The sequence below is a fragment of the Amblyraja radiata genome, chromosome 27 (genome assembly GCF_010909765.2).
Source record: "Amblyraja radiata isolate CabotCenter1 chromosome 27, sAmbRad1.1.pri, whole genome shotgun sequence".
Classification (NCBI taxonomy): domain Eukaryota; kingdom Metazoa; phylum Chordata; class Chondrichthyes; order Rajiformes; family Rajidae; genus Amblyraja; species Amblyraja radiata.
This window is the reverse complement of record NC_045982.1, coordinates 34278184-34305961: the sequence shown is the minus strand read 5'-3', so window position 1 is coordinate 34305961 and position 27778 is coordinate 34278184. Positions and strand designations below refer to the sequence as shown.

General features: G+C 44.6%; 1 protein-coding gene across 1 annotated transcript; it reads right to left on the bottom strand.

The window, feature by feature from the left end:
• On the bottom strand, positions 1-27778 carry zc3h12a (zinc finger CCCH-type containing 12A). Its single transcript, XM_033045485.1, has 6 exons — positions 27664-27778; positions 17209-17810; positions 8318-8457; positions 5263-5497; positions 2104-2210; positions 1-1293 (listed from the first exon to the last, which is right to left on the bottom strand). Exons 1-6 carry the CDS (start codon positions 27709-27711, stop codon positions 302-304), a joined length of 2124 nt encoding a protein of 707 aa, XP_032901376.1. The 5' UTR covers positions 27712-27778; the 3' UTR covers positions 1-301.

Here is a 27778-nt window from a genome sequence, read left to right as displayed (position 1 = left end):
CTCCTTGGGCCTAAGGGCCTATTTCGCTAAACCAAACGAAACTAATAAAACCAGTTTTAAAATTACTCCATTTCAGGAATTTATACAATCATAAACATGTGAACACAAGCAGGGAATCTATTGGACTTGCATTACTAATTGCATTAATCACAACTTGGGTTGATTCATACGTTTCGTAATCATGTATTGTCCTTCTACTGACTGCTTAGCACGCAACAAAAGCTTTTCACTGTACCTCGGTATACGTGACAATAAACTGAACTGACACTGAAACGTTTTGCTACATTTTTCACATGAAGCACTAGGGTCTTCGGTTTTTATACATCAGAATGCTAGCAGCCAGCTCCTGGGGATCGAGAAGCTGTGGGTGTTGCTTCATGACAGTATCTACCAGGTGGGGTTGGAAGATGGCACACAACTTCATGCGCACACTCTCCCGCTCCTCCTCGCATTGGTCACGAGCAGCCCACTGGCCGCTTGGCCAGTACGGCTCGGCAGCTTGTCGGTCCCCTCTGTTCATGGACCAAGGGTCAGGGAGGCTCTGTGACCTGCTGTTGGTTGAGGGGAGGTGTGAGTCGGGCCAGCAACCATGAGATTGTGTGGAAGCCAGTGAATTGTACTCGTTAGACAGACTGAAGTGTGGCTGGACTGCTATTCTGCCCTGAGGCATACTGCGCCCAGAGACAGTGGTAGAGTGTTGTGTAGGATAACTATAGTGGCCCAACGAAGGCATTGACTCATGAGAATGGTAGCTATACTGATGATGGTCTAAACTGTTTCTGGGTAAATAATATTGTTCATTGCTGATAGGATATGGTTCATTGTGACTATGGGGTCTAGAAGGCCACATTTCAGGGAATTCTTTCTCAAAAGAGGCAAAGCCTTCATCGTAACTTTTATGTAAGCTGGAGCAGGTTGAGCTATTGATGCTGTGGTCAAACGCCATGCGCTGAAACCACTCTGAGCTCATGTTGATGGGTGCATCCTTGGTTAGCGCAGTTCCTTTCAACGGCCCACTGGGGTCTCCAGCGACATCATTCTGCTTTGGGTATTGCCAGTCCGAACTATGTTTCTGTGATGAGTCAATCTCCCTCTGGTTAAATGCTCCACTGTCAGAATAGGGCAACCTCTTTGGCACATTGGCCTTTTTATCCTCCCTGCTCCCAGCGTTGATGTTTTTGGTTGGAGAAGCCCTGGCAGTAGCTCGGAGCTCATCTGCCACCGAACGCTGTGGCTGGTTCACACGCTCCGGGTGGTAAAACTTACACTTGATTCCATATGTGCACTTTTTACCTGTAACAAAAGAAGGGAAGATTAATCTACAGCTCAAGACTTAAGCTTTGGACCTCCCTCCATAGACACATCTATCTCTTGACCAAAAGATGGGCACAAAGTGCTGGAGTAACTTGGTGGGTCAGGCAGCATCTCTGGAGTAAAAAGGACGGGTGACGGTTCAGTTTTGGACGAGTCTAAAGAAGGGTCCCAACTCATAATGTGACCCATCCATCCTTTATGAATTGCATTTCCAATCGAAAATAATCAATAAATGGAAAGGCTGGTTATTCAATAAATGTTATTGAATAAGGAATTGTTTTGTGAAAGATGGTTGCTGCTCTGGCCCTTCAAGTTGTTCCGTGTGTTGATTTAGACCTTGTCCATGGCATTATCTTGATACAATCTAAATTCGAAATAGATCCCAGTTTTTCCAAGGTTTCAAGCAACCACCTTGTGAAGGCAGTGCCCATTTCACTGAACACTTGACATTCGGTGCGAGTGTCCCATCTTGACATTGTGGGCCGACTGGCCTAATTCACCTCAGAGAACTATGAATTTATCAACAGCTACAGTCTACTGAGGGTTGATTTAGACCTTAAATCCATGGTATTATCTTGGTGTAATCTCAATCAGAAATAAATCCCTGCCCTCCCTCTGGAAAGGGAACCTGGAACTAAATCTCTTCAGGAAATGGGTATCTGAAGAAGGGTCTCGACCCGAAACATCACCCATTCCTTCCCTCCAGAGATGCTGTCTGTCCTGCTGAGTTACTCCAGCTTTTTGTGTCTCTCTTCAGGAGATGTTCAGAAGTTGCCACAGAGTACTCACCATAGGGACAATGTTGACGTTTATGCTCTGGGATGACAGGTTTTATTCGGAGATAGTTATCGAGACTGGGTCCATGCCGCCCAAGGGGATCATCCGGAGGCATAAACCTGCACAACACAACAAACCCGTCGTCAGAAATGATCAAACACAGGCAAGTGGTTAACAATGATTTGGTGAATTTACCTGCTGAGAAAGAAAATGTAGGCTCCTTTCTTTGAGTGGATAGCATGCAAAGAAAAGCTTTTCACTCTGCCTTGGTACACGTGACATTAAACTGAACTAAACTAAAACGATGCTGGCAAAAAAAAAAGCTGCATCGTCCTGTCCGGTGCTTTGCTTGTTCATCTCATGTAAAACCATGTTGAGATCAACAAACAAAAGTACAGGACAGGAAGAGTGCTGCTTTTTTATGCAACATCATCTTAGTTTAAGTTTATTGTCACATGTTAAAAGCAGGGTACAGTGAAAGGCTTTTGTTCGCGTGCTATCCACACAAAGAAGACTACATCTTCTCCAGTTGGTGGTATTGCCCAGTCAAAGGAAACTACAGTGGCCTTCAGTCATAGAGTCATACAGCACGGAAACAGGCCCTTCAGCCCAACTTTCCCATGCCCACCAACATGTCCGCCTATGCCAATTCCACCTGCCTGCATTTGGCCCATATCACTTTGCACATTTCCTTTCCAAATTCTTGTCCAAGTGTCTAGCATTTGTTCCTTTGTTCAGTTCCGACTGGTAAAAGAAAAAGTCTGTCTCTGCTCATTTTAAGGATCCTGAATTAAATCAAATGGACAGCTTGCATCCAGTTCTCAAATGAGTCCTTTGAATATAGCAGCTCACAATTGCCGCAGATTGAAAATCCCACTCATTAAAGTTAGAGGTGTTATCATGGGATACCAAAATATCTTAACAAATGCATGTCCTTTTGGGTAAAGCAGATAATTGATATTATGTAGAAGTCACCCTGAACCGAGAGCACTTAATCTCATCGAGGGTTGCGGCAGCTAAAATACTTTCTGCTCTTCAGTGGTGACATCTCACTGCGATTAATTGAAACCACCAATGCACTGAAGCTCAGTGCAGCCAACACCAGGGCTCTGTGGGGGGAGGACCACTGTCTCGGACCCTTCCGCTGCTGGACATTGGGGGGGGGGCAGGGTGTGGTGGAGACACCCCCTCAAACAAGGGTAGCGATATCACCCCAGGGGGCCACATGAGTGGCAGGGGTACTGGGTCCCATGATAGTTTTTGCCAATCACAAAGCAAATGAATGTATCTACAGCTGCCGGGAATGGCAGAGGAATTTTGCACAGCTCTTGTTTGGTATATGTTTTTTGAATAAAGTTCATTTTGATTTTAAAAAATGAAACAACCACAAAGTAAAAAGCACTAGGATTTGTTTCATGCTGGTCAGAGAGAGAACAAGTACACTATGTTTGGGTTGGAAGGAACTGCAGATGCTGGTTCAAGCCAAAAATAGACACAAAATGCTGAAGTAACTCAGAGGGACAGGCAGCATCTCTGGACAGAAGGAATGGGTGACGTTTGGGGTCGAGACCCTTCTTCAGACACACTATTTTTTAATGATTCTCCTGTTCACTTTTCATGAATGACCTGTAAAATGTTACCACCTGTAGGATGGTATTCACACACTGGATGTTCTCCACAGTTGGTTGATTAACCACCCACATATTTTACCCTGCAATTTTTATAAGATGGATACATACTTCATCTTTATTCAGTTGTCTCTGAATTGGGTGCAATTGACGAGTGTTTATTAATCATTAACTTTCGATGAATGAAAGAAATGATTGATTTGACAAGCCAATCATGCCTACCGGCTATTTTTGGTTCATTGAACTTCCTGTGTTCCTTCAGTTTAGTTTGCTGCAGTAATTAAAGCCAGTACATAACTCATGAACAGGCACAGGGCAGATAAGGAATCAAATTCACAGGCATGGCTGTAGGTCAAGTTATTTAGTTAACTTCATTACAATGTCAGACAAGTGCCCCATATCAATAGATTGCATGTCCACTGCCTTTGTAGGCCTGCACTCAATTTTCATTTCAATGGTCAATCAACTTGCTTAAGGAAACAATTAGATCAATTGTTTCATGCAAACTTTTCTTTGCTTTAAGCCTTATGCAAATGTAATTTGTATATTGAGGGAAGAAAATTTGGATATTGAGGGAAGCAAACATCTATTGGTATCTTCAAATACATTTAATTCCCACCTACGATTTATGATTTGACTTGCCGGCTACAGTGTTCAGTTATTGGAAGTGAGTTTCAGCCAATTTGGTTTCAAAATGTGGTTTATGCTAAATTAGTTCTCATCTTGAAACTTGACACCACTGAGAACATAACAAGGCCCACCCTTGCCTATTACAATATGCTGCCGATTAGCAAATGTTTGGCACATATTGAATTTACTTTCTAGTAACCTTATGTTCCCTTCTGTCTGATATTTATGCTCATCAAAACTAGTGTTCTCCAGTGACATGCATGGGGAAAATTCCTTACAGGGGAGAAACATTCCCAATCTAATTCCCAATCAAATTAGCCACTAAATGCTAGAGTAACTCAACGGGTCAGGCAGCATCTCTGGAGAGAAGGAATAGGTGACGATTCAGGCTGGAGTCTGAAAAAGGGCCTTAATCCAGAACATCATCTATTCCTTTTCTCCAGAGATGCTGCCTGACACGCTGAGTTACTGCAGCATTTTGTGTCAATCCCAGATTTCTTTGGTCTATAGGTTGCAGGGAGATAAAATGGGCATTGATCTGGAAGGCTACATGCACTTGAATGGCCCCTTCCTATGTCAAAGGAATTGACAAGTTTCATGCCATTGTTAATACACCAGCATCCGCAGTTCCTTTCTCCACACTCCCACCCAATCAAATTGTTGAGGTTAAAAAGACACAAAGTGCTGGAGTAACTCAGTGGGGCAGTGAGCACATCTGGAGGACATGGATGGATGGATGAATGCTTTGGGTTGGGACCCTTCTGTAGACCTGCTATCCATGTTCTCCAGAGGTGCTGCCTGACCTGCTGAGTTACTCCAGGACTTTGTGGTTTTTATTTTTTGCAAACCCACATCTGCAGTTCTTTGTGTCTAAAATGTTGAGCTTGGTGGTTTCTGTTCAAGTTCCACTTACTTGTCATTCACAAATGAGTACATCAGCAAACGCTCTTCGATGAACTTCTTCCATTCGGGATTTTCGGTCTGCAGGTCCCGGTAAGTGTCATTGGAGACGATGACGCCGTCCGCTTCGTACGACAGTTTGACAATGAAGCGGTCATCGTAACAGACAATCCTCTTCCCAGCAACCCGCCGCGACGGGGTGAAGACCAGTATTTTTTTCTTCTCGAGCTCTCGAAGGTAATGCTGATCTGAAGGAGAAGCAGAGAGAAACGAGCAATTATATCGATGGCTGAGTGAAGTAATGTGACAATGGGCACACAGTGGCCTAACAGTTGCAGTATCACAGCACTACAGACCCCAATTCAATCCTGACCTTGGGTGCTGCCTGTGTGGAGTTTGCATGTTTCCTTCATGTGGTCCAGTTCCCTCCCACATCCCAAAGACGTGCGGAATGGTGGGTTAATTGGCCTCTGCAAACTGTCCCTAGTTCGTGGGTGAGGGGTAGAATCTGGGGGTAGTGGATGGGAGTGTGGGGAGATGGAAATGAGTGTAAAGGGATGATGATGGTCTTTGTAAATGACCCCAAGTGTGTAGCGGGTGGATGGGAGATAAAATAGAACTAATGTGAATGCATGATAGATGGTTGGCGTGGAATCGGTGGGCTGACAGGCCTGTTTCCATACTGCATCTTTCAATCAATCAAAGTTATGATACTCCAAACAACAGCAGCATAACTTACAAAGGAGTATTTCAGCAAACTATGACTATTTTCTAGAATGCGGCTCTTTCCAAATTCTAATTGGCATTGCATATCATGAATGCAGCTGAGAGATAAGTGTGGAATTCTATTGTCTCTATATTTATCATGAGAAAAAAAAAGAAAACGATATATTTATGGTCCAGATATGTCTGTCTGTCTGTCATATAAGCAGAACTAATGTGTGAGGGACTGATACGAAGACCATTTGATGTTATGAATGTTGCATGCTAAGCTAATGCTACAAACATTATAGTGACACTACTGTAATCATTTATTTGGATTTCATTCATTCTCCAGGTGCAGATTACATTTTCAGTCAGCAATGAAGCATAGCAGTAACTTACCAAGAAATGTCATGGCTAGACTTTGAAAGCTGTTTTAACTTTATTATAAATTTATTCCAGACCTAGGTCAAAGACGTTGGCCAAGTAAACACCAGCACGCCAATGAAGTGCGATGCTGATCTCACTCAAGCCCAGGACTGGGGGCTGTAATTAGCTGACGGGACTGTAGTCCAGCAATGTAAACTAAATCCACCTTGGACCACCTTGGACCATTGTGGGCTCCACTTTTCCTTGATCATCGGTACTTTTTTTCCATATCTTTCAAACATTTGTCCAATATCTCTTCTTTCCCTTTCCCTTTCCCCTTTCCCCTTTCCCCTTTCTCAGAAACGAGAAAGTAAATAAAAATAGCGGCAGACTCTCAGCCTGAAGAAGGGTCTCGACCCAAAATGTCACCTATTCCTTTGCTCCAGAGATGCTGCCTGACCCGCTGAGTTGCTCCAGCATTTTGTGTCTATCTTCGGGGAAAACGCAGCCGGGTTGAATTGGCTAGACACAAAGGGCTGGAGTAACTTAGCGTGTCAGGCAGCAGCCCTGGAGAAGAAGGATGGGCGATGTCTCGGGTCACAAGCCATTTGAATTGAACACTTAGTGAGATGCTGAGCAGAGTCTTTGGTGGGTGGGGGGGGATGGGAGAAAGGCAGGATGGGCAAGACACTTTGTCAGACACTGGCAAAGGAGTGCAAAGGCAAATAAAACCATAAGATTGCATTTTCTATGCAAAAAATACTGGCTTGTCTGCCAAGCACCAGACGATGCTGACTGCAGCATGCACAGAAAGGATTGCGTACATCCGCTCACACATTTTGAGAAACGGATCTTAAAGATGCATTTGTACAAAGAGGTGGACGCTGGAAATCTATGGAGAATTCTTTCCTGATTATGCACATCAGTGTAGATTATGCCTACCCAAACCTCTCACCTCTCACCTCAAACCAATGCATTTGAAATGTAGTCGCCGCCACGTTAATGCAGGAAATGTGTAACCAATATCCACATGGCAAGCTGCCACAAGGAACAAGGAGGTAAATGGCTGGAACACCAGTGTGCACAGTATTAACAATCACCAGCAGTGTAAACTCAACATTGTGAAATAATAAGGCTCAGCTAATTCACCAAAACGTTGTAAAGTGTAGCCCTCTGGTGTGATTAGTGTCAAGTTCATTTAACACAGAAACAAACCTTCCATTTTATACGCGTGATCATGTACTCAGTGTCAGAGGGCAGAAACTTTCCTGATTTTATCCCCCGTTAGTGAAGCTATTGGATGAATCTGACTCCAGGCTCATAATAACTGGGAGATCACAAAATGCTGGAGTAACTTCGCGGGACAAGCAGCACCTCAGGAGAGAAGGAACAGGTGACGTTTCGGGTTGAGACCCTTCTTCTGACTGATGTCAGGGGAGGGGGCGGGACGAAGATAGAATGTAGTCGGAGACAGTAAGACTGTCTTACAACCTAAATATTAATTTCTCTAATTTCAAGTAAACTTTGCATTCCCTCGCTCTCTATGTCTACCCTACCCTAGTCACCTTGCTTGTTTCACTGTTTGTCTCCCTTCTTTAGTACCACTTCTACCGCCAACAATGAACCATTGTGGGCTTCACCTTTCCTGAGTCATCGGTGCCAGGACCATCCTTTGCCAATACCTTTTCATACCTTTAGTTTCCCTCTCCGCTGACTCTCAGTCTGAAGAAGGGCCTCGACCCAAAACTTCACCTATTACTTTTTCCAGAGATGCTGCCTGACCCGCTGAGTTGCCCCAGCATTTTGTGTCTATCTTGGTGTAAACCAGCATGACAACTGGGAACGCTGATAGTTAGCTGGTATATTATGTCCTGTACTGTGGTTGCAAGGTGCCTAACAGAGCTAGCAATCCATCCTTTGGAGATTCTCGTCAGGAATAAACACACGACCACTAAACCGGTAACCACAACAGAACGAGGAACTAGAATGCTGCATACCTGTGATCGGCACGTCAGCCCTCGATTGCTCCTTCCTCCAAGATGGGACAAAGACCGTGATGTCTGTGTGACCTCTCTCAAGGAACCAATTCACCGCCAGTTGAATTCCAAGGCAAGAAAAGACTTCTTTATTCCCATGGCTGCAACACAAAAGCAGATTCACCAAGAATAAGACTGAGTTTGCACTTAGTTAAGATCTCACAGCGTTTACTGTCACCGTGGACATTTATACAATTCCACAATTAATTTGACATTTATCTGATATTAAAAAGTACAAGCTCAGACATTATGGGATAAGCTTAACATTAAAATAGTGCAAAGTGTTCTGTCAGAGCTCACTGGGAACTAATGGCTTTATTGTGTTCAGCTGCTATTAAGATAAGAATCCTTGTGCATGATATTCAATTTCTTTTCACGACAATTTGTGACGATATAGGTTTTAATGAAAATTCAGAGCTATTTACAGTTGGTTTTCTGGTCAATTATTTTAATTTAGCAGCTAGGCATAAGCTTTCTTTGGATCACCAAAGACATTTACCAAAAGTGATCCCCTTGCTCACTTGAAAGAAAGCTTTATTCATGTGACATAAAATGTAAAATCCCATGAACACGGATTCCATTGTGTGAGTTCATACAGCTATGTAACTGTGAATATGTGTGTTTGCAGACATAGATTACAGTGGATTTGCAGTGATTTTTGATAGATTTGTGCATGTGGCAAGTCACAAAGTTATCAAAACTTAATTTCTGTCTCTGATTAAACACAAGCCCAGATCCTGGTGTGGTCATGTGGCCATGGGCTGGTGTAGCCAAAGTGGAGCAAGATAGACCACTCCTTCTAAATGCAATGGGCTGACGTGTAGTACACAACGGAACGGAACGTGGGCCTTTTTTTCATCCATTTCCGTAACCCGACCCGACCTGCAGTTCAATCAACATTGCGGGGGAACAGTTTGTGTTAATAAATTAAAATTCTAAAAATGAGAAGATTTTTACCAAATAACTTTTATTTTTGTGAGGATGTTTCCGTAACCGGCTTCCGTCTCCGCACTATCATCCTATGGGATCTTTGGTGCGAGACAGAAGCTGGTTACGAAAATTAGCCATGAATCTACCCATGACTGTACTATGTCTTTTTTGCCGAGTGATCTATCTTGCTTGACGATCTTTGGTCAAATGCTGGTGTGGCCATGTGCTGGTGTGGCCATGTGCGGGTGAACTAAGGAGCTGCCAAGAGGTTTCACAATTACTGAAGCACGGATCACTGAAAGAAGCCAGGATGAAGGACAATGGCAAGTTTCACTGAGCCTCATCTGTTTCAAACAGGAAGATCACCCCAGCCTATCCCCAGAAAACATTGGGAAAAATCTGCTCCTAGACTGCTGCAGTTGCAGGAATATTTGTTGTTGAGCCCGTCTGGAACACGTTTACCCTTTTCAATAATACATGCCTCCTGTACAGGAAAAAAGAATTGCAGATGCTGGGAATCTTATATAAGAACAGGAACAGGAATTAGAGGATGGCGGCCTTCAACCTCTAATGTTAATTCTGTTTCTCTCATTACAGCTTCTGCCCGACCTGCTCAATCTTATAGTCAGAATAGTTAGACATCACACAGCACATAAAGAGTCCCTTCGGCCCACCAAATCCATGCAGACCAACATCGACCGGATTACACTGATCCCATTTTATTCTCGCCACACTCCCATCAACTCCCTCCTGAATCAACCAAACACCCAGAAAAAAAGGGCAATTTACAGTGACTACTAGAGCCGTCTTTGGGACATGGAACGAAACCAGAGCACCTGGGAGAAACCCGTGTAGTTACAAGGAGTACATGCAAACTCCACACAGACAGTGCCAGAGGTCGGAATCAAACCTGCCTCTGATGCTGTGAGGCTGTGGTGCTAACCAAATCTTTCCAGCATTTTCTATTTAATAAGTAAACCAATTCAATGTATTTAAATTTTACCCATCATTTTTTCTCCTGGTGGGGGACAGAACAATCTAACTTCTCTTTGAAATGATCGCCATAATCTATCTTTTGAAAGAGGAAAAGAAGGAACCATCAAATGAGTAGAATATCCCAGAAACATGAGCTCCTATAACATTCAAGGTCTACAGTACAGCACAGGAACAGGCCCTTCGGCCCACAATGTCTGTGCCCGACATGATGTCAAGACCAGCTCTTATCTGCCTGCACATGAACAATATAATTCTGATCACCACATATTGAATTGAATACATTTTGTTAGCCAAGTATGTATACATACAAGGAATTTGTCTTGGTGCTTTGCTCGCAAGTAACAACACGATATACAGTAGACAATTAAAATTAAAACGTTATAATTTAGACATGTGAAGAATGAAATAAAATACCAGAGCACAAGGAGGCTACAGACTTTTGGTTATTGAGTAGAGGTACTACTCGTGGAAAAAAGCTGTTTTTATGTCTGGCTGTGGCAGCTTTGACAGTCCGTAGTTGCCTTCCAGAGGGAAGTGCTTCAAAGAGTTTGTGGCCAGGGTGAGAGGGGTCAGAGGTGATATTACCGGCTTGCTTCCTGGCCCTTGCAGTGTACAGTTCGTCGATGGGGGGAAGGTTGCAGCCAATAACCTTCTCAGCTGATCGAACGATGCACTGAAGCCTCCGGATGTCGTACTTGGTGGCTGAGCCAAACCAGACCATGATGGAGAAGGTGAGGACAGACACTATGATGGCCGTGTAGAATTGAACCATCATTGCCTGTGGCAGATTGTGCTTCCTCAGCTGCTGCAGGAAGTACATCCTCAGCTGGGCCTTTTTGACTGTGGAGTTGATGGTGGCCTCCCATTTAAGGTCCCTGGAGATGATGGTTCCCAGGAACTTAAACGCTCCACAGATGTGACTGTGGTGTTGTTGATGGTGAGTGGGGTGAGGGTAGGGGGAGCTCTCCTAAAGTCTACAATCTATTCCACCGTCTTAAGAGCTTTGAGCTCCAGGTTGTTACGATGTCCATGTGTCTATCCAAAAGCCTCTTAAACGCCACTAAGGTAACTACCTTCACCACTACCCCTGACAGTGTGTTCCAGGCATCCACCACCCTCTGTGTAAAAAGCCTTCCCCGCACATCTCCTTTAAACTTACCCTCTCTCACCTTAAAGCAATGCCCTCTAGTCCTTGATCACATAATGACCACAGGTAAGACTTCATGACCGCAGAACATGCCTGCAGCCCTATGCAATGAAATGTCATTGGTGTTTTAAAGTGGATCATCGGGTGGTAAACTTTCAATAACAAGGTTCCACAAATTGGAATGATGACCAGCTAACTCCCCCTAGCCCCTGACACCCATACTAATCAGGCAGCATTGCTGGAGAAAAGGAATAGGTGATGTTTTGGGTCGAGACCCATCTTCAGACTGAAACATCACACATTCCTTCTCTCGAGAGATGCTGCCTATCCCAAAAGTTATACCCAAGGCCCTTGAATGGGACTTGAACCCACATCTTTCTGACACACAGATAAGAGCGTTATCAACAGTCCCAGCTGGAAACAACGTGACAGTCACACCACACAGCTACTTCCCTTCAGGTTTCGGTCACGCATCGAAACAGTCACGACAGGACGTTGAACTAAACCCCATCGCTGACTGACACTAGTTCATCGAGTTTAACCATTGCCGAATCTCCAAGTACCACGCCGAGCCTGGTGTTGCTTAGAGCAAGACACTTACTTCATGGTGCGGTGCTCACAGCCGGCACCAACGCTGGGATTAATCTACGGTCTCCCTGTCCAAGCCCCTGTGATGATGTGGGCTTCCACACCCCAAAGATGTGTGGGTTGGCAGGTTAGTTGGCCTCCGTGCATTACTCAGAGTATGTAGGTGACTGGTAGAGTTGGGGGAGGGGGTAGCTGAAGGGAATGAGGAGAGAATAGAAATCTGCTGAGTGTGGCATTATTGTAAGTGGGTGTCTGACCTCTTGGTGTGGACTCTATACGTTCATAAATTAATCAGTCCTTGCAATAAAATTAAGCCATTCAGCCTATCAGGTCCACTCCGCCATTCAATCATGGCTGAGCTATCTTTCCCTCTCAACACCCGTACTCATCAAGAATCTGTCAATCTCCGTTTTAAAAATACCCATTGATTTGGCCTCTACAGCCGTCTGTGGCAATGAATTCCACAGATTCACCGTCCTCTGACTAAAGAAACTCCACCCCATCTCCATTCTAAAGGAATGTCCTTTTATTCTGAGGCTATGGCCTCTGGTCCTGGACTCTCCCACGAGTGGAATCATCCTCTCCACATCCACTATTGATCTGTATGGCCTGGTTTTATGCTGTGTGATTCTACAACGAGAACACTGCACTCAATAGAAATACAATTAATTAACTATTTTATTTTGTTTGCCTTTCAGAACAAAATAAAAGCAATGATCCTTTTTACATTTGTCTACCTTTTACATTGACAAGTCAGTAATAAGGAAACAGTTAGGATTAAATTACTTTCCAAATCAACGACAGCCACTATCACCAAGATAAGAACAAAGGTTTTCTTATTGAAGGAAATACACACTCATCATGAACCATATATTTCCATCTGGGAGAGTACTCTCAGCCCACTCCAACCCGCAGAGACATGGATTAAATTAAGCATTTGTCTTGGTTCACTGACATCGAGACATGCCTTGGGCTAATGTAAAGTAAGCAGTCATCACTGCTCCTTTTGAACAGCTTGTTCAATGCAAAGCCCACTCTGCTAACAGGTCAAAGCTGTCATACCTTATAACATGGAAAAGTACAGCACGGGATCAGGCCCTTCAGCCAAACACAATGCCAAGCTAAACTAATCACACCTGCCCAATCCATAACCCTCCATTCTATACATGCCTATCTTAAAGTATCTTAAACACCATTAACATATCGTGGATAGTCATAGAGTCATACAGGGTGAAAACAGGCCCTTCGGCTCCACTTGTCCACACCAACCAACATGCTGGCACGAAGGGCCGAATGGCCTCCTCCTGCATGTATTTTCTATGTCCCATCTGCAGTGGTCCCACCTGCCTGCTTTTGGCCCATTTCCCTCTAAACCTAACCTATCCACATACCTGTCTAAATGTTTCTTAAACATTGCAATAGTATCTGCCTCAATTACCTCCTCCAGCAACTTGTTCCATGCACCCACCACCTTTTGTATGATGTCCTTGAAACTTTTGGTCACCCACTCTACTGCGTCTTCATGTGGCTGGGGGTCCTATATTGCATTACCTCTGCACTGGCCAGGTGCAGCCACAGGCTCATCACTGTTGACCTGATCTAACAGCTAACAACACCACCCACTGCGCACTGATGACAAAAGACCAAGGTTGAACAAAGGTTTGATACAAGACAAGTGGCAGTGGGATACGTTTGTTCGGCCTCAGCGACTTTACGCCAGAAACAGGAAAACAGAGTGTTTGTTTCCACTGCCAATTCTTATCAAGTGACGACAAGATCACATTAGCTTGTGAAGTGACCCACAGCAATGTTTGCCAGCGACACTTACAGTGGTGGCCTTGGCTGGGACAGTCATTACTGGGTTAGCAATCCAAACATAACATAGACACAAAATGAAGGAGTAACTCAGCGGGACAAGCAGCATCTCGGGTCGAGACCTTTCTTCACACTGAAGAAGGGTCTCAACCCAAAACGTCACCCACTCCTGCTCGGTGTAATCCAGCATTTGCAGTTCCTTCCTGCACACATAGTAATCCAGACACCTGGACTAACAATCCGGAGAAGGACACAGAGTGCTGGAGTAACTCACGGCCGGGAGCATCCCTGGAAAACTTAATTTGTTAAACGCAAGCTAAAAAACGAGAATGGGGCATTTGGCTTTGATTTAAATATTTAGTTTGACGTTTAAGTAAGTAAGTACATTTTATTTATATAGCACGTTTAAATCAACTCGCGTTGAAACCAAAGTGCTTTACATAGAAGAAATAATTAAGTTTCCGTACATCGATAGAAAAAAGAAAAAAAAAAGAAAAATGACACAACACATTATAGAATTCAACATGAACGTACCCCCACAACAGAATCAAAATGTTCCACTGGGGGGGAAAGGCACCAGAAAGTTCAGTCCTCTTCCTCTGTGATCACCCGAGGTCGGGGCCTATTTGTGGCCTCCGCAGCCAGTCCGATGTTATAGGCCCTCTTGCTGGGAAGATGGAATTCCGGCGTCGGGTGAACACTCCTCAGCTTGGAATGTCTGGAGCGGCCGCTTCCTCCCCGGAGACCGCGTCGACAGGCAGCGCTGGTTGGAGCTCCGACTCTGGTGATCTCGGATCCCAGGCTCCGTGGTGTTTAAATCCAGCGCCACCTGCGGCTGAATGCTCCACAGACCGCAGCTCCTCGGATGTTGGAGTCGGCGGTCACAGCACTGCGGAGCTTACCGCTCGGCGACCCGAGAAAGGCATCGCCCGCTCCATGTTGGTGTCCCAGCGCTGCACCGCCGCCGAAGCTGTTGTCCCGGCCAGTTCCGACAGGAAACGCTGCTCCAGTCCAATGGTAGGCCGCGAGGAAGGGGCGAAGAAGCAGCTCGGAGGGAAGCCGCCTCTCCGACCAGGTAGGGACTAGGAAATAAAGTTTCCCCCTTCCCCTCTCCCCACCCACCACATAAAAGAAGACCTCCAACTAACATTTTGTTTTTAACAGGACTAAAAATAAAAAAGGGTGAAAGGATGGACTGCAGGCAGAGCAGCCATACACAATGGCGCCCCACTCCTGCAGTCCACCATCTTTTTAAATTTATTATTATCATGTGCACAGTGAAAATCTTTTTGTTGCGTGCTATCCAGTCAGCGGTAAGACTATAAATGATTACAATGAAACAGTTCACAGTATGCAGATAAAGGATAAAGGGTATAACGTTTAGTGTAAGATAAAGTCCAGTAAAGTCTGATTAAAGATAGTTCAAAGGTCTCCAATGAGGTAGATAGGAGAATGGAGTTTGGAGGGAGAGATATATCAGCCATGATTGAGTGGCGGAGTAGATTTGATGGGCCGAATGGCCTAATTCTGCTCCTATAACAGTTTAGTTTAGAGATACAGCGCGGAACCAGGCCCTTCGGCCCACTGAGTCCACAGAGACCAGCGATGCCCGCACATCAACACCATCCCACACACACGAGGGACAATTTATATTGATATGAAACCAATTATCATACAAACCTGTATATCTTCGTGTGTGGGAGGAAACCGAAGTTCTTGGTCACGGGGAGAACGTACAAACTCCGTACAGACAGCACCCGTATCGGGATTGAACCCGGGTCTCTGGCGCTGAAAGCACTATAAGGCAGCAACTCTACCTCTGCGCCACCGTGCCACTCTGATGAGTATATACGGATGATACAGTTGGCAAATAAACATCCTTGCCCTTGAATTGCACACACCTTCCAGTCAACCATTCCACCTCCAGCCCCAGACTGTGACTCTGAAATAAGGTCCCAGTGAATCATCAGTCACACTTCTGGAGCTTCTCCTGTGGTACATTATCTTCATCTGTACCTCGTGACAAAGGCGGAACCTTCTGCTTGGCAGTCAGCACCAGAGCAGAAAATTCCCCCTCAGGAGGAAGTACAGATGTATTTGCATACGATTCATTCAAGCTTAATGGATAAAGGTGCATGTTACCAGTGAGTCAACAGTAAAGGGAGGGGGGCAAAGGTACAGGAAATAGGAAGAAATAGCTTCCCGTAATCATAATCGGATCCAGGAATTTAGTTATTATGTTGCTCTGTACACAAGAGTTAGAGCTCATCGTATTTTAACCTATAATACTCTTGACACAGTCAACAATGACTGCTCAAAGTGCAGCAAAGCTTGCAGGCCTGAAGCCAGTTCCAATGACTCGTGCAGAAGGAAAGACAGACTGCTACCTTGGGTAGCTGGCAGTACCTATAATCCTTGCATTCCCTCTCTCCCCATCCCTCCCCTCCACCCTTGTCATCCTGCCAGTTTCACTGTTCGTATCGCTTTGTTATCACCTCCATAGCCAACAATGGACCATTGTGGGCTCCTTGACCATCGGTGCTGGCTCTGATTTGTTCTGATTGTTCTTCTAGTTTCCCTCTCCCATGACTCTCCATCTGAAGAAGGGTCTTGACCTGAAACGTCATCTATTCCTTTTCTCCAGAGGTGATGTCTGACCTGCTGAGTTATTCGAGCATTTATGGTATAAACCAGCATCTGCAGTTCCTTCCTACATACGACTTCCTGATTAGCTACCCCAGTGCTTATGACTCCCCATTTAGCTACTGGGCATCTGGACATTTCTCTTTCCCTTCTCCCATGTGTATTATGTGCAATTTTTCTCCTAGCTCCCATCGCTACACCTCTTGCCCCTCACCCCCTCCAACCCAACTGACGTTCAACTTGTTGACTGAGAAACAGCACGGTTGTGGCTGTGGTCCTGGGGCATCTGCCTCACTCCCAGCTACATGGTGTCCACTCTGATCAATGTGTTGGCCCATTGGCTGTGAGGTTGTGGTCTGTGGAGTGTGAGAGGGGCAAGGGAAGACCTCACACCTCCGTGGAGAGCCCAGTCCAATGCCCTTCTTACTTATCTTGGAAGAGAAACACAATGCAGGGCAGAGCAGCAAGAATTACATTTCAACGTGGTCCCTCAACATCTTAAGGCATTGATGCAGAAGAATGGGTTAAAACTATAGATCGCAAGATCCAACAAATTCCAAACTTCAAAATAAACATCTGTTCTGTCACATTTCAAGTAATTGAAATTGAAACTTGTTACACATCAGAGAAACATTCTGCGGCAAGACAACTGGTAACAGGGTGGGGATTCTTTGCACCATGTTCATGCATGTTTGGAGCACAGGTTTGTAAACGAATAACACAGCAACCCTACCTCATAGCAACATTGCTGCCATCTATGACAATCGTCCGCAAGTTGGCTTCCTGCTCTTGTGCCTCTTCCCTCGTGGGCCCATTGCTTGGAGTTTTGAGTGAGGAACCACCTCGAGATACCAGGGCAGGCACAGGAATCTCCTCTGCCCCCACGTCCTTCTCTACTGGACCTTCTGCCTTCACCAGCTCCCCTAGTATGGTGTTGGTATCTGCGCTGCTGTCCACCTTCTGAAACACCAAGTGGATCTGCTCCAAAGTGTAACCCAACTTACGGAAGAAATCCATTTTCATTTGCATCTCGGAAGAATCGTTCATGCTCTGGGCGGAATTCTCACTCTCGTGACCGGCGCCATCCTTCCCCTCCAAGTCAACGGCCTTCTTGAGTTCCTTTGAATTGCTGCTTTTCCAAACATTGGCCGAATAGACTTCTTTGGAAGTCAATGTTCGCTTGGCAGGGCAAGTCCTAGTGCTGTGAGAGGAATCAGTTAGGATGCCTTTGCTGCAGGAGGATAGGTCTAAGGGGGAGTGATGGCTGTACTGGGCAGGTTCTGCCAAACTCATTTTCTCCTGCTGGTATAGTCCACGTTCCTTTAAAGCAACATCCTGGAAAGAAAAGCAGAAACGTACATTTGTATTGTTTAGTGCACAAGGCTGACATTGTCAGGGTTCCAGGCCATCCTGACCAAAATACCAAGCTTACACAAACTCAACGGTGGACAGAAAGAGGGCCACTGAGTTCAAGTTATTAATCTGTGCTGAACAGGGTCAGTTAAACAAATAAAAAACTTGCTGTGGGAAATTACTCAAAATTGCTGCAATTTCTTATCAAATAAAGTTAAATTTTTACCTGACCTGTTAATCTGAAACCGAGGTTCAGCTCAACAAATAAAATAACCACAGGCAGAGGAGAAAAAATAATTTATATGAGGTGATCCCACCGTTGACTCATTCTGTGCCCAGACTGCTTGCAAAATGCTACTGGCTACCAGAAATATTAGCCCCTGGGCAACCCACACACACGTTGGTAAAGGTTAAACTAACACATTTGATAAGCAAGGATGTCAATGAATATGGGGAGAAAGCAGGAGTATGGGGTTGAGAGGGAAAGATAAATCAGCCATGATTGAATGGAGGAGTAGATTTGATGGGCCGAATGGCCTAATTCTGCTCCTCCAACTTATGAAGTCCATTTTACTAATTTGAAGTTCTTGTGATGATCCCAAACAGGTTTTAATGCATTATTCAATAAGTCCACCACCCTTGGCTAGGCAACAAATCTGTTAACATTATATGGTGGTTTTCACGGCAACCAAACCACATATACATTGTTTGCCAAACTTTCCTTCAACCCTGGGGAGGTGTCCCAACATGGAACAAAGGTGCATATTGGTTAATGTTGGTCCATGCCAGTAGACCAGATGATCTCAGCCTCTCAATGCAGCCCTGTGGACTCCAGCAGATAAAGGAACAATTTTGGTGACGCACATCATACCTACTGCCGATGTTGCACTCGATTCTAAATATTGCAGATAACATCAAAGTTATCTCATTGCCTAGATCTTGGTTGCAAGCTGTCATGCTGCCTCTGGGACCTCAACTTGTACAAAGTGAATGCCACATTTCCTCCTATACCACAGTCATGACATAGAATAAGTATTACATTGGTTGGAAAGTGCTTTGGAATGTCCTGTGGCTAAGTAAGGTTTTGTACAAGTGCCAGCTTTTTTATCGTTATCACACCTAGCAAATCAAATCCACATACCTAAAATAAGACGGAGTAACTCAACAGGTCAGGCAGCATTTTCTGGAGACCATGGATAGGTGATGTTTTCGGCCGATACCCTTCTTTGGACTAAGAGTCAGGGGAGAGGAAAACTAGAAGGCTTCAGAGCCAGCACTGATCAGCAAAGAGCCCACAATGGTCCATTGTTGGCTGTGGAGGAGGTGATAATGAAGGGATACGAACAATGAAACTAGCAGGACAACTAGGGTGGGGGAGGGACAGAGAGAAAGGGAATTGAAGGGTAACATGAAATGAGAGAAATCAAGATTCATACCGCTGGGGTGTAAGCTGCCCAAGCGAAATATGAGGTGCTGTTCCTCCAATTTGCGTGTGGCCTCACTCTGACAATGGAGGAGGCCCAGGACAGAAAGGTCAGTAAGGGAATGGGAAGGGAAATAAAAATGTTTGGCCACCTGGAGATCAAAAGCAATCAGATGTACATCTGAAACATGTCACCCAATACCTCAAACAGTGTAATGTGTAGGAAAGAACTGCAGATGCTAGTTTAAGTGGAGTTTAGAAGGATGAGAGGGGTTCTTATAGAAACATATAACTTTTTAAAAGGACTGGACAAGCTAGATGCAGGAAAAATGTTCCCAATGTTGGGCAAGTCCGGAACCAGGGGCCACAGTCTTAGAATAAAGGGGAGGCCATTTAAGACTGAGGTGAGAAAAAACGTTTTCACCCAGAGTTGTGAATTTGTGGATTTCCCTGCCACAGAGGGCAATGGAGGCCAAATCATTGGATGGATTTAAGAGAGAGTTAGATAGAGCTCTAGGGGCTAGTGGAATCAGGGGATATGGGGAGAAGGCAGGCACGGGTTATTGATTGGGGACGATCAGCCATGATCACAATGAATGGCGGTGCTGGCTCGAAGGGCCGAATGGCCTACTCCTGCACCTATTTTCTATGTTTCTAAGTTTCTAAATCAAAGGTAGACACAAAATGCTGGAGTAACTCAGCAGGACAGGCAGCATCTCTGGAGAGAAGGAATGGGTCAACAGTTAAGATACTGTTAAGATATTAATGACTGTTTAGGACTGTTGCCAAGTTGATGTACTTATCTCACGGATATTTCCAAAAAAGGGTTTATTGCAAGGAACAAGGAAATACAGTATAATAAATAGCTCAACACCCATTACACCGTAATATATGTTTATATAATACAATATATTAATCATAACACACTTTGTTCCAAAGTCTGGTAATTAGCCCAATCAACTTTCATATTGGCCAGATCAGTTTGCTAGCCTAACCTTTTATTAAATCATTGTTTCTCTCAACCTATTCATCTCAAATCATAGTCTACTATAATAGAATGCACGGGGCCTGATTTTACACTTGTTTGAGTGGATCTGTGAATCTTTCTCTATATTTTTAACAGCAACTGGTTAAAGAAATCCCCTTTGAGCAAACGGATCCTTGCATTTTAATTTAGAGATAAAGCACGATACCGCACGGAAACAGGCCCTTCGGCCCATAGAGACCGCGCCAATCAGCGATCCCTGCACATTAACACTATTCTACATACTAGGGACAATTTACAATTATACCAAGCCAATTAGCCTACAAACCTAAACATCTTTGGAGTGTGGGAGGAAACTGGAGAACCCGAAGAAAACCTACGCAGGTCACGGGGAGAACGTACAAACTCCCTACAGACAGCACCCACAGTCAGGATCGAACCCGGGTCTTTGGTGCTGTAAGGCAGAAACTCTGCTGCTGAGCTGCCGTGATGCCCATTTCTTTGAGCAACTGTTCTGTTTTGGTCTGTGTGATGATCTTGCCCATTTCTCCAAGTCACAAAACATGTTTACTAAAACAGTCGTCGCCCACTACTGCTAATGCTATCACTACTGATAACAAATACCATTATACCATGTTCAAAGTACTACCTGTACTGCAAGGTACTACATTTTTTCAGTGCAGTATGTAATGTGCAAACAAACAACATAACCTGCTCCAACAACTGAGCAATGGCCACATAGTAATCCCCCTGATGTTGACATATCAACTAAAATAAAATGGGTTACCTCAGGCAGTGAAAAAGCTCCTTGATTTGTTTCTCATCCAAATAATTTAATAGCACATCTGAAGACAAAGGACTTCACCTTTATTAATCCTCGTTAAATCTCCATTTACACGGGAGATTGGACCTTTATTACATTTCAGAAACCTGTGACCTTCTTGCCTGACAAATATACGACAAACAAAAAGCATTATTTACAATAAACTCTCCGGTTTCTGTTTTTGTCAAATCCGTTTCCTGATTTCTCGCACAATAAATTTCTAAAAACTTCCTGCAGCGTGGCTGGAACTCCCAACCCAGCAGCACTTTGGGAGTGAGTGCCTTAACCAGAAGGGCTGCAGTGACTCAAGAAAGTGCTTCGTACTTTATCATCACAGTAATTAGGGATAGGCAATAATTGTTGGTCTTGCAGTGATGCCCCCGTTTTGAAAAAAAACCCCATACAGAACTATGACCCAGCACATTTGTAAAGACCTTTTGGATTCTACCACAACCAGAGAGCAGTGCTGAACTACTATCTATCTCATTGGTGACCCGTAGATTATCTTTGATCGGACTTTGCTGCCTTTACCTTGCACTAAACGTTATTCCCTTATCATGTATCTATGCACTGTAAATGGCTCGATTGTAATCACGTATTGTCTTTCCGCTGACTGGTTAGCACGCAACAAAAGCTTTTCACTGTACCTTGGTACACGTGACAATAAACTAAACTGAACTAAAATATGCCGATGTGTGGACTTGCCAATGCTTCAGTTTTACATTGGGGAGGTAAGGAACAGGAAATAAGTGTTGGTCCTGCAAGTAATGTCAACATCGTGTGTCCCAATAAAAAAGTTACATTCCCCGAGCATGATGTGAAGACTGAAAATTTGGTGTATTTCAAGAAATGGGAACGAAAAACATACTGAAAAACATTCAGAGGGCCTCAAATTCTTCATCAAATAACAAAATCTCAGTTGGCAGATTGCCCAGGAGTTGAACATTTACAATCTTGTGAAGAGGGTGATGTAACCTAGCAGGAAAGTCGGCTGTTTTATTTTTATTTGACCCATAAGGTTTCCCCCTAGTTGAAGATTTTTTAAAAACTGGGATAATGGATAATCCTCATTGGTTTCTGATCTACCGATGCTGAGCATCACTCGAGAACATGGATTGGTGAAACTTTAGGTTGGGGCCCTTCTTCAGACTTTACTTGCTTCACATATTTCAAAAGCGTTATTATTTCAGAAATGAGATTGATTATATTTCATAAATCATTTACAATGCGAGGGTCAACCGTTTACTCATGAAACCTCATCGTCTATTTTGGAGCAAAATAGCTGAAGGTAGGGTTATGAGATCCAAATATTTAAAGCCGCAGAAAGGAAAGGAAGGAATTCAAGTGAAGGAATAAATGCAATCAGCGTAGTTTAAATATTGCTTGTGTTGGGCATGTAGGTTCTCTTACATGTAAAACACACATCTCTGTTTTGGTGAATAGTATAGAGCTTACAGATCACCTCTCCTGCATGGCCTTCCCCCAGCAATCCTCTGTATACCTACACCAATCTTAACTGTTTGTTGTAACAGTGCTCCCAATGTTAGTTATCTCGTGGGAGATAGTGAGGCCAAACACACATTGGAGGAACTGCACCTCATATTTTGCTTGGACAGCTTACAACCCAGCGGTATGAATATTGATTTCTCTAGCTTCAAGTAAACCTTGCGTCCCCTCTCTCTCTCTCTCCGTCCCTCCCCCACACTAGTCGTCGTACTAGTTTCACTGTCGTCCTGTTGCGATCACTGTCTGCATAACTCATTGTCACCTACCCTACAGCCAACAATGGACCATTGTGGGCTCTATCTTCCCTTGATTCTCTTTGCTTTTTGCATAACTTTCATTTATTTATTCTATGTGCCGTCTAATTCTTCAAATTTCCCTCTCCCCTGACTCTCAGTCTGAAGAAGGGCCTCCACCCGAAACATCACCTATTCCTTTTCTCCAGACATGCTACCTGACTCGCTGAGTTACTCCAGCACTTTGTGACTATCTTCTAGTTATATTTCAGCTGCTTCAAAAACAATGGACGATGAGTAGAAAACAAACCAGGGAGGGGGTACTGGCATGAAAGAACAAGCTGAAATAGAAACACAGAACAGAAAAATGCACCATTAACTAAAAATGGTGCATAAATGCTTCAAAGACAAAAAACTGAATTCAACAAAGAAAAAATTATGAAGAAATAAATTGATGAGCAATGGACAAAGAGATGACTTTGCATGTTATAAACACCATCAGAGTGGCAGAGCATTGTTTATGCAGGTTGCTGCCATGCAAGAAATTCCAGTATTTGGCAATTCTTTTTGCAGAGCTATGTAATTTTGTCTAGTTGATCCTTTCTGAAATTAAACTGGGTAATGAGCAGTTATGGGGCATTTGTCATCCTGACAATATCCATGCCCCAGCTACACGGGATGACATCATACCCCGTGCCACGCTCCTTCTCGGCACGTGGTCTGGATCACGTGGTCCTGAGAGTGCCCAGCCGTGGCAATTCCTGGGACAAAGTACTCTTGTATGCAAGCCACCAGACGGAGATGCAGCCAAGTTAATACTCACCCAAATCCTAGCTTCCCCTTAGAATCTACTCCACAATATCTCCCTATCTGTGGACATGCCTCCATATTTGCATTAAATCCCTTGGGATTTCCCCTCGCTATCACCCGTGTGTACCTCCCAGCTTTTAATCTCTTTCCCATCCACACTTGCTCCAAATTTCCCGATATCTTTCCCTTCCTCCAACTTGGGAGGGAGGTGCTGGAGATGACTCCGTCTCTTCCACACTCATAGATGGGATGGTGGCGCAGCGGTAGAGTTGCTGCCTTACAGCATCAGAGACCCTGGTCCAATCCTGACTACGGGTGCTGTCTGTACGGAGTTTGTATGTTCTCCCTGTGACCGCATGAGTTTTCCCCTGGTCTCCAGTTTCCTCCCACACTCCAAAGATGTACAAGCTTGCCTGTTAATTGACTTGGTATAAAAGTTTTTTAAAAATCCCTAGTTTGTGTCGGATAGCGTTAGTGTGCGGGGTTCCCTGGTCAGTGGGACTCAGTGGGCCGAAGGGCCTGTTTCCGTGCTGTACTTCTAAACTAAACATCTAGAGTGCTAGAGAATCCTTGAGTCCACCTTATTCACCCACTGCCCATTTCTGCACACATTCATCCCAACAGGAGTCTGACTGCAGGATACTATTAAGCTCCCAAATGAAACATAGAAAATAGGTGCAGGAGGAGGCCATTCGGCCCTTCAAGCCAGCACCGCCATTCATTGTGATCATGGCTGATCGTCCCCAATCAATAACCCGTGCCTGCCTTCTCCCCATATCCCTTGATTCCACTAGCCCCTAGAGCTCTATCTAACTCTCTCTTAAATCCATCCAGTGATTTGGCCTCCACTGCCCTCTGTGGCAGGGAATTCCACAAATTCACAACTCTCTGGGTGAAAACGTTTTTTCTCACCTCAGTCTTAAATGGCCTCCCCTTTATTCTAAGACTGTGGCTTCTGGTTCTAGACTTGCCCAAAATTTGGAACAATTTTCCTGCATCTAGCTTGTCCAGTCGTTTTATAATTTTATATGTTTCTATAAGATTCCCCCTCATCCTTCTAAACTCTAGTGAATACAAGCCTAGTCTTTTCAATCTTTCCTCATTTGACAGTCCCGCATCCCAGGGATCAATCTCGTGAACCTACGCTGCACTGCCTCAATCACAAGGATGCCCTTCCTCAAATTAGGAGACCAAAACTGTACACAATACTCCAGATGTCGTCTCACCAGAGCCCTATACAACTGCCGAAGAATCCTGATGGTTTGGTCTGCGGGTCAAAGGGAGAACGGCTGGGGATGATGAGGGTGGGTGTGGGGGAGATGGTTGGTTCAAACTTTCTAAATTACTCCCTTAATGAATTCCTATTTTTAATCCGAGGAATGTGACAAAGAAAAGGGCAGTGGGATTTTTATTTGCAAGTCTGGATAAGAAGGATTGAATCATAGAATCATAGAATCATAGAAAGTAGGTGCGAGAGTAGACCATCAGGTCCGTCGAGCCCGCACCGCCATTCACTCATGGCTGAACACTAAACAGACACACTTACCCACAAACAGTAGACACAAGACACAGAACACAAGACACTACCCTCCCCTCTATACCGCTATCACCCCTCTCCACCCCAAGAACCGCGTGATCTCCTGGGGGAGGCAAAAAAACGGATAAAAACCCAGGTCCAATTCGGGAAAAAAATCCGGGAAATTCCTCTCCGACCCCAATCCAGGCGATCGACACTTGTCCAGGAGATCACTCAGGTCTACTATACTAACCATACCTAGGTCCATATCCCTGCCCTCTCCCCGTAGCCCCTTATCCCCTTGGCAGCTAAAAAACCATCTATTTTTGACTTAAATAAATTTAACGTTTCTGCTCCCACTGCTCCCTGGGGCAGTGAACTCCACAAACTAAAGATTGAAGATAAACATAAAATGGTGGTGTAACTCAGCAGGTCAGGGAGCATCCCTGGGGAAAAGGAATAGGTAATGTTTTGTATCGAGACCGTTAATCACAGCAGTCTGACCCGCTGACGTGTTTATCTTTGGTGTCAACCAGCATCTGCAGTTCCTTCCTGCACATAACAAAGATTGGAACTTGTACTACACTAAGTACTTCTTTCAAACGATGGCCAATGAAGGAAACTTGGTAAAGAATCACTTGAAGACTGTTCTGTAATCAGACATTATCCAACCTGACTGAGGTGTTCATGATCCACATAAGACTTTATGAGGTTTTAGAGGGCAAAGGGCCAAATGCAGGCAAGTAGGACTAGCCCAGTAGGTCAAGAGTGTCAGGGATTATGGGGAGAAGGCAGGAGAATGGGGTTGAGAGGGAAAGATAGATCAGCCATGATTGAATGGCAGAGTAGACTTGATGGGCCGAATGGCCTAATTCTGTTCCTAGATCTTATGAGCTCGCTCTGCATGTACAAGGTGGGCTGCATAGCTGGAGCCACACATGCCTCTTCTCAGCTTGCTTCACCTCACTCCAGCCTCACACACTAGTTACCTCATTTGTTAATCGCCACCACCATACCTTGTGACCCAGAGTCCCACAGGGCGCTGGGTAAAGTTTAGCCAGGTTAAAATAGCTAACAGCGGAAACTATGCAGACAACTCCTGGCCCTGCTGGGACTCGAGTAGTGGGTAAAAATAACATTTAAACTCAACCATGCACCGTCAGTTCTCAAGCTTATGGTGAGGGTGGGCGGGTAATTTCCTTGCTTCTCTCATTTGAACGCTCAATATACACTTTCATGATCAATATATTCCGATACCGCATTTCTGTTTCATTCTTATAGGTTACAAGAACAAGCCCAATACCTCAAATACGAAGCCCCTCTATTTTTAGCAAAGAAAACACCACTGTAAGTACCAGACACAACATTCATTTCAAAATAACCCAGCCATTCGCCAAAAGATCAGTATGTAACCTAGGTCACATCCAAAGAAAAAAATATCAAAGCCACAAATGTTCTTTCCTTTAGTAAAATACAAAGTGCTAGAGTAACTCAGTGGGTCAGGCAGCACCTCTGGAGAGAGGTAATAGGTGATAGAAACTTACAACATTCTTAAGGGGTTGGACAGGCTAGATGCAGGAAGATTGTTCCCGATGTTGGGGAAGTCCAGAACAAGGGGTCACAGTTTAAGGATAAGGGGGAAATCTTTTAGGACCGAGATGAGGAAAACATTTTTCACACAGAGAGTGGTGAATCTCTGGAATTCTCTGCCACAGAAGGTAGTTGAGGCCAGGTCATTGGCTATATTTAAGAGGGAGTTAGATGTGGCCCTTGTGGCTAAAGGGATCAGAGGGTATGGAGAGAAGGCAGGTACAGGATACTGAGTTGGATGATCAGCCATGATCATATTGAATGGCGGTGCAGGCTCGAAGGGCCGAATGGCCTACTCCTGCACCTATTTTCTATGTTTTAGGTCGGGACCCTTCTTCAGACGAGGAAAGGTTTCGACCCGAAACGTCACCTATTCCTTCTCTCCAGAGATGCTGCCTGTCCCGCTGCGTTACTCTAGCACTTTGTATCTTTCTTCGATGTAAACCAGCATCTGCAGTTCCTTCCTACACAAACTCTAACTCACACGGTTACACGGTTTCTCTAACTACAACTTGCTTACATCTCTCTCCGTCCCTCCCACACCCTGGTTCTCCGTCTAGTTTCTCCTGATTCATTTTACTAATTGTATGTCTCGCTGTCACCTTCCCCTCAGCTAACCATGAACCCATTCTACATTTCCTTGGCCAACGTCTGCTTTGATCTGTTGTTTTGATACCTTACCCTTCCTCATCTCTATGTACCTCCCTCTCCCCTGACTCTCAGTCTGAAGACGGGTCTCGACCCGAAACATCTTCACCCCGAAACTTCTCTCCAGAGATGCCGTCTGACTGACCCGCTGAGTTACTCCAGCTGTCTGTGTTAAAGCAGCATTTGCAATTGCTTCCGACACACGAAGTCCCTTAAAGGGGGCAGTAAGTGGGTGAAATGACCGCGCCCGGTGAGTTTCACGTTATATCCATGCGTGGAACTTAGTCCACGCCACACTCACTGTGGTCCGCTTGCCGTGTTCTCCATCGACCCGTCCTGGAACACGCATACCAACTTCACCCAAACCTGTGTGATGAGCGCTGCGCCGGCAGCCCAGGCTATATATATATGTCTGA

What these genes read in the sequence shown, in the direction of transcription:
- zc3h12a (XM_033045485.1), bottom strand. Translation starts at nt 27,711, where the DNA reads ATGCGTGTTCCAGGACGGGTCGATGGAGAACACGGCAAGCGGACCACA. An exon ending in AACACGGCAAGCGGACCACA is followed by an intron (nt 17,811 to 27,663) that starts GTGAGTGTGGCG and finishes TTTTCTTTCCAG; the next exon opens with GATGTTGCTTTAAAGGAACG. An exon ending in GGCTGACGTGCCGATCACAG is followed by an intron (nt 5,498 to 8,317) that starts GTATGCAGCATT and finishes CTTCTCCTTCAG; the next exon opens with ATCAGCATTACCTTCGAGAG.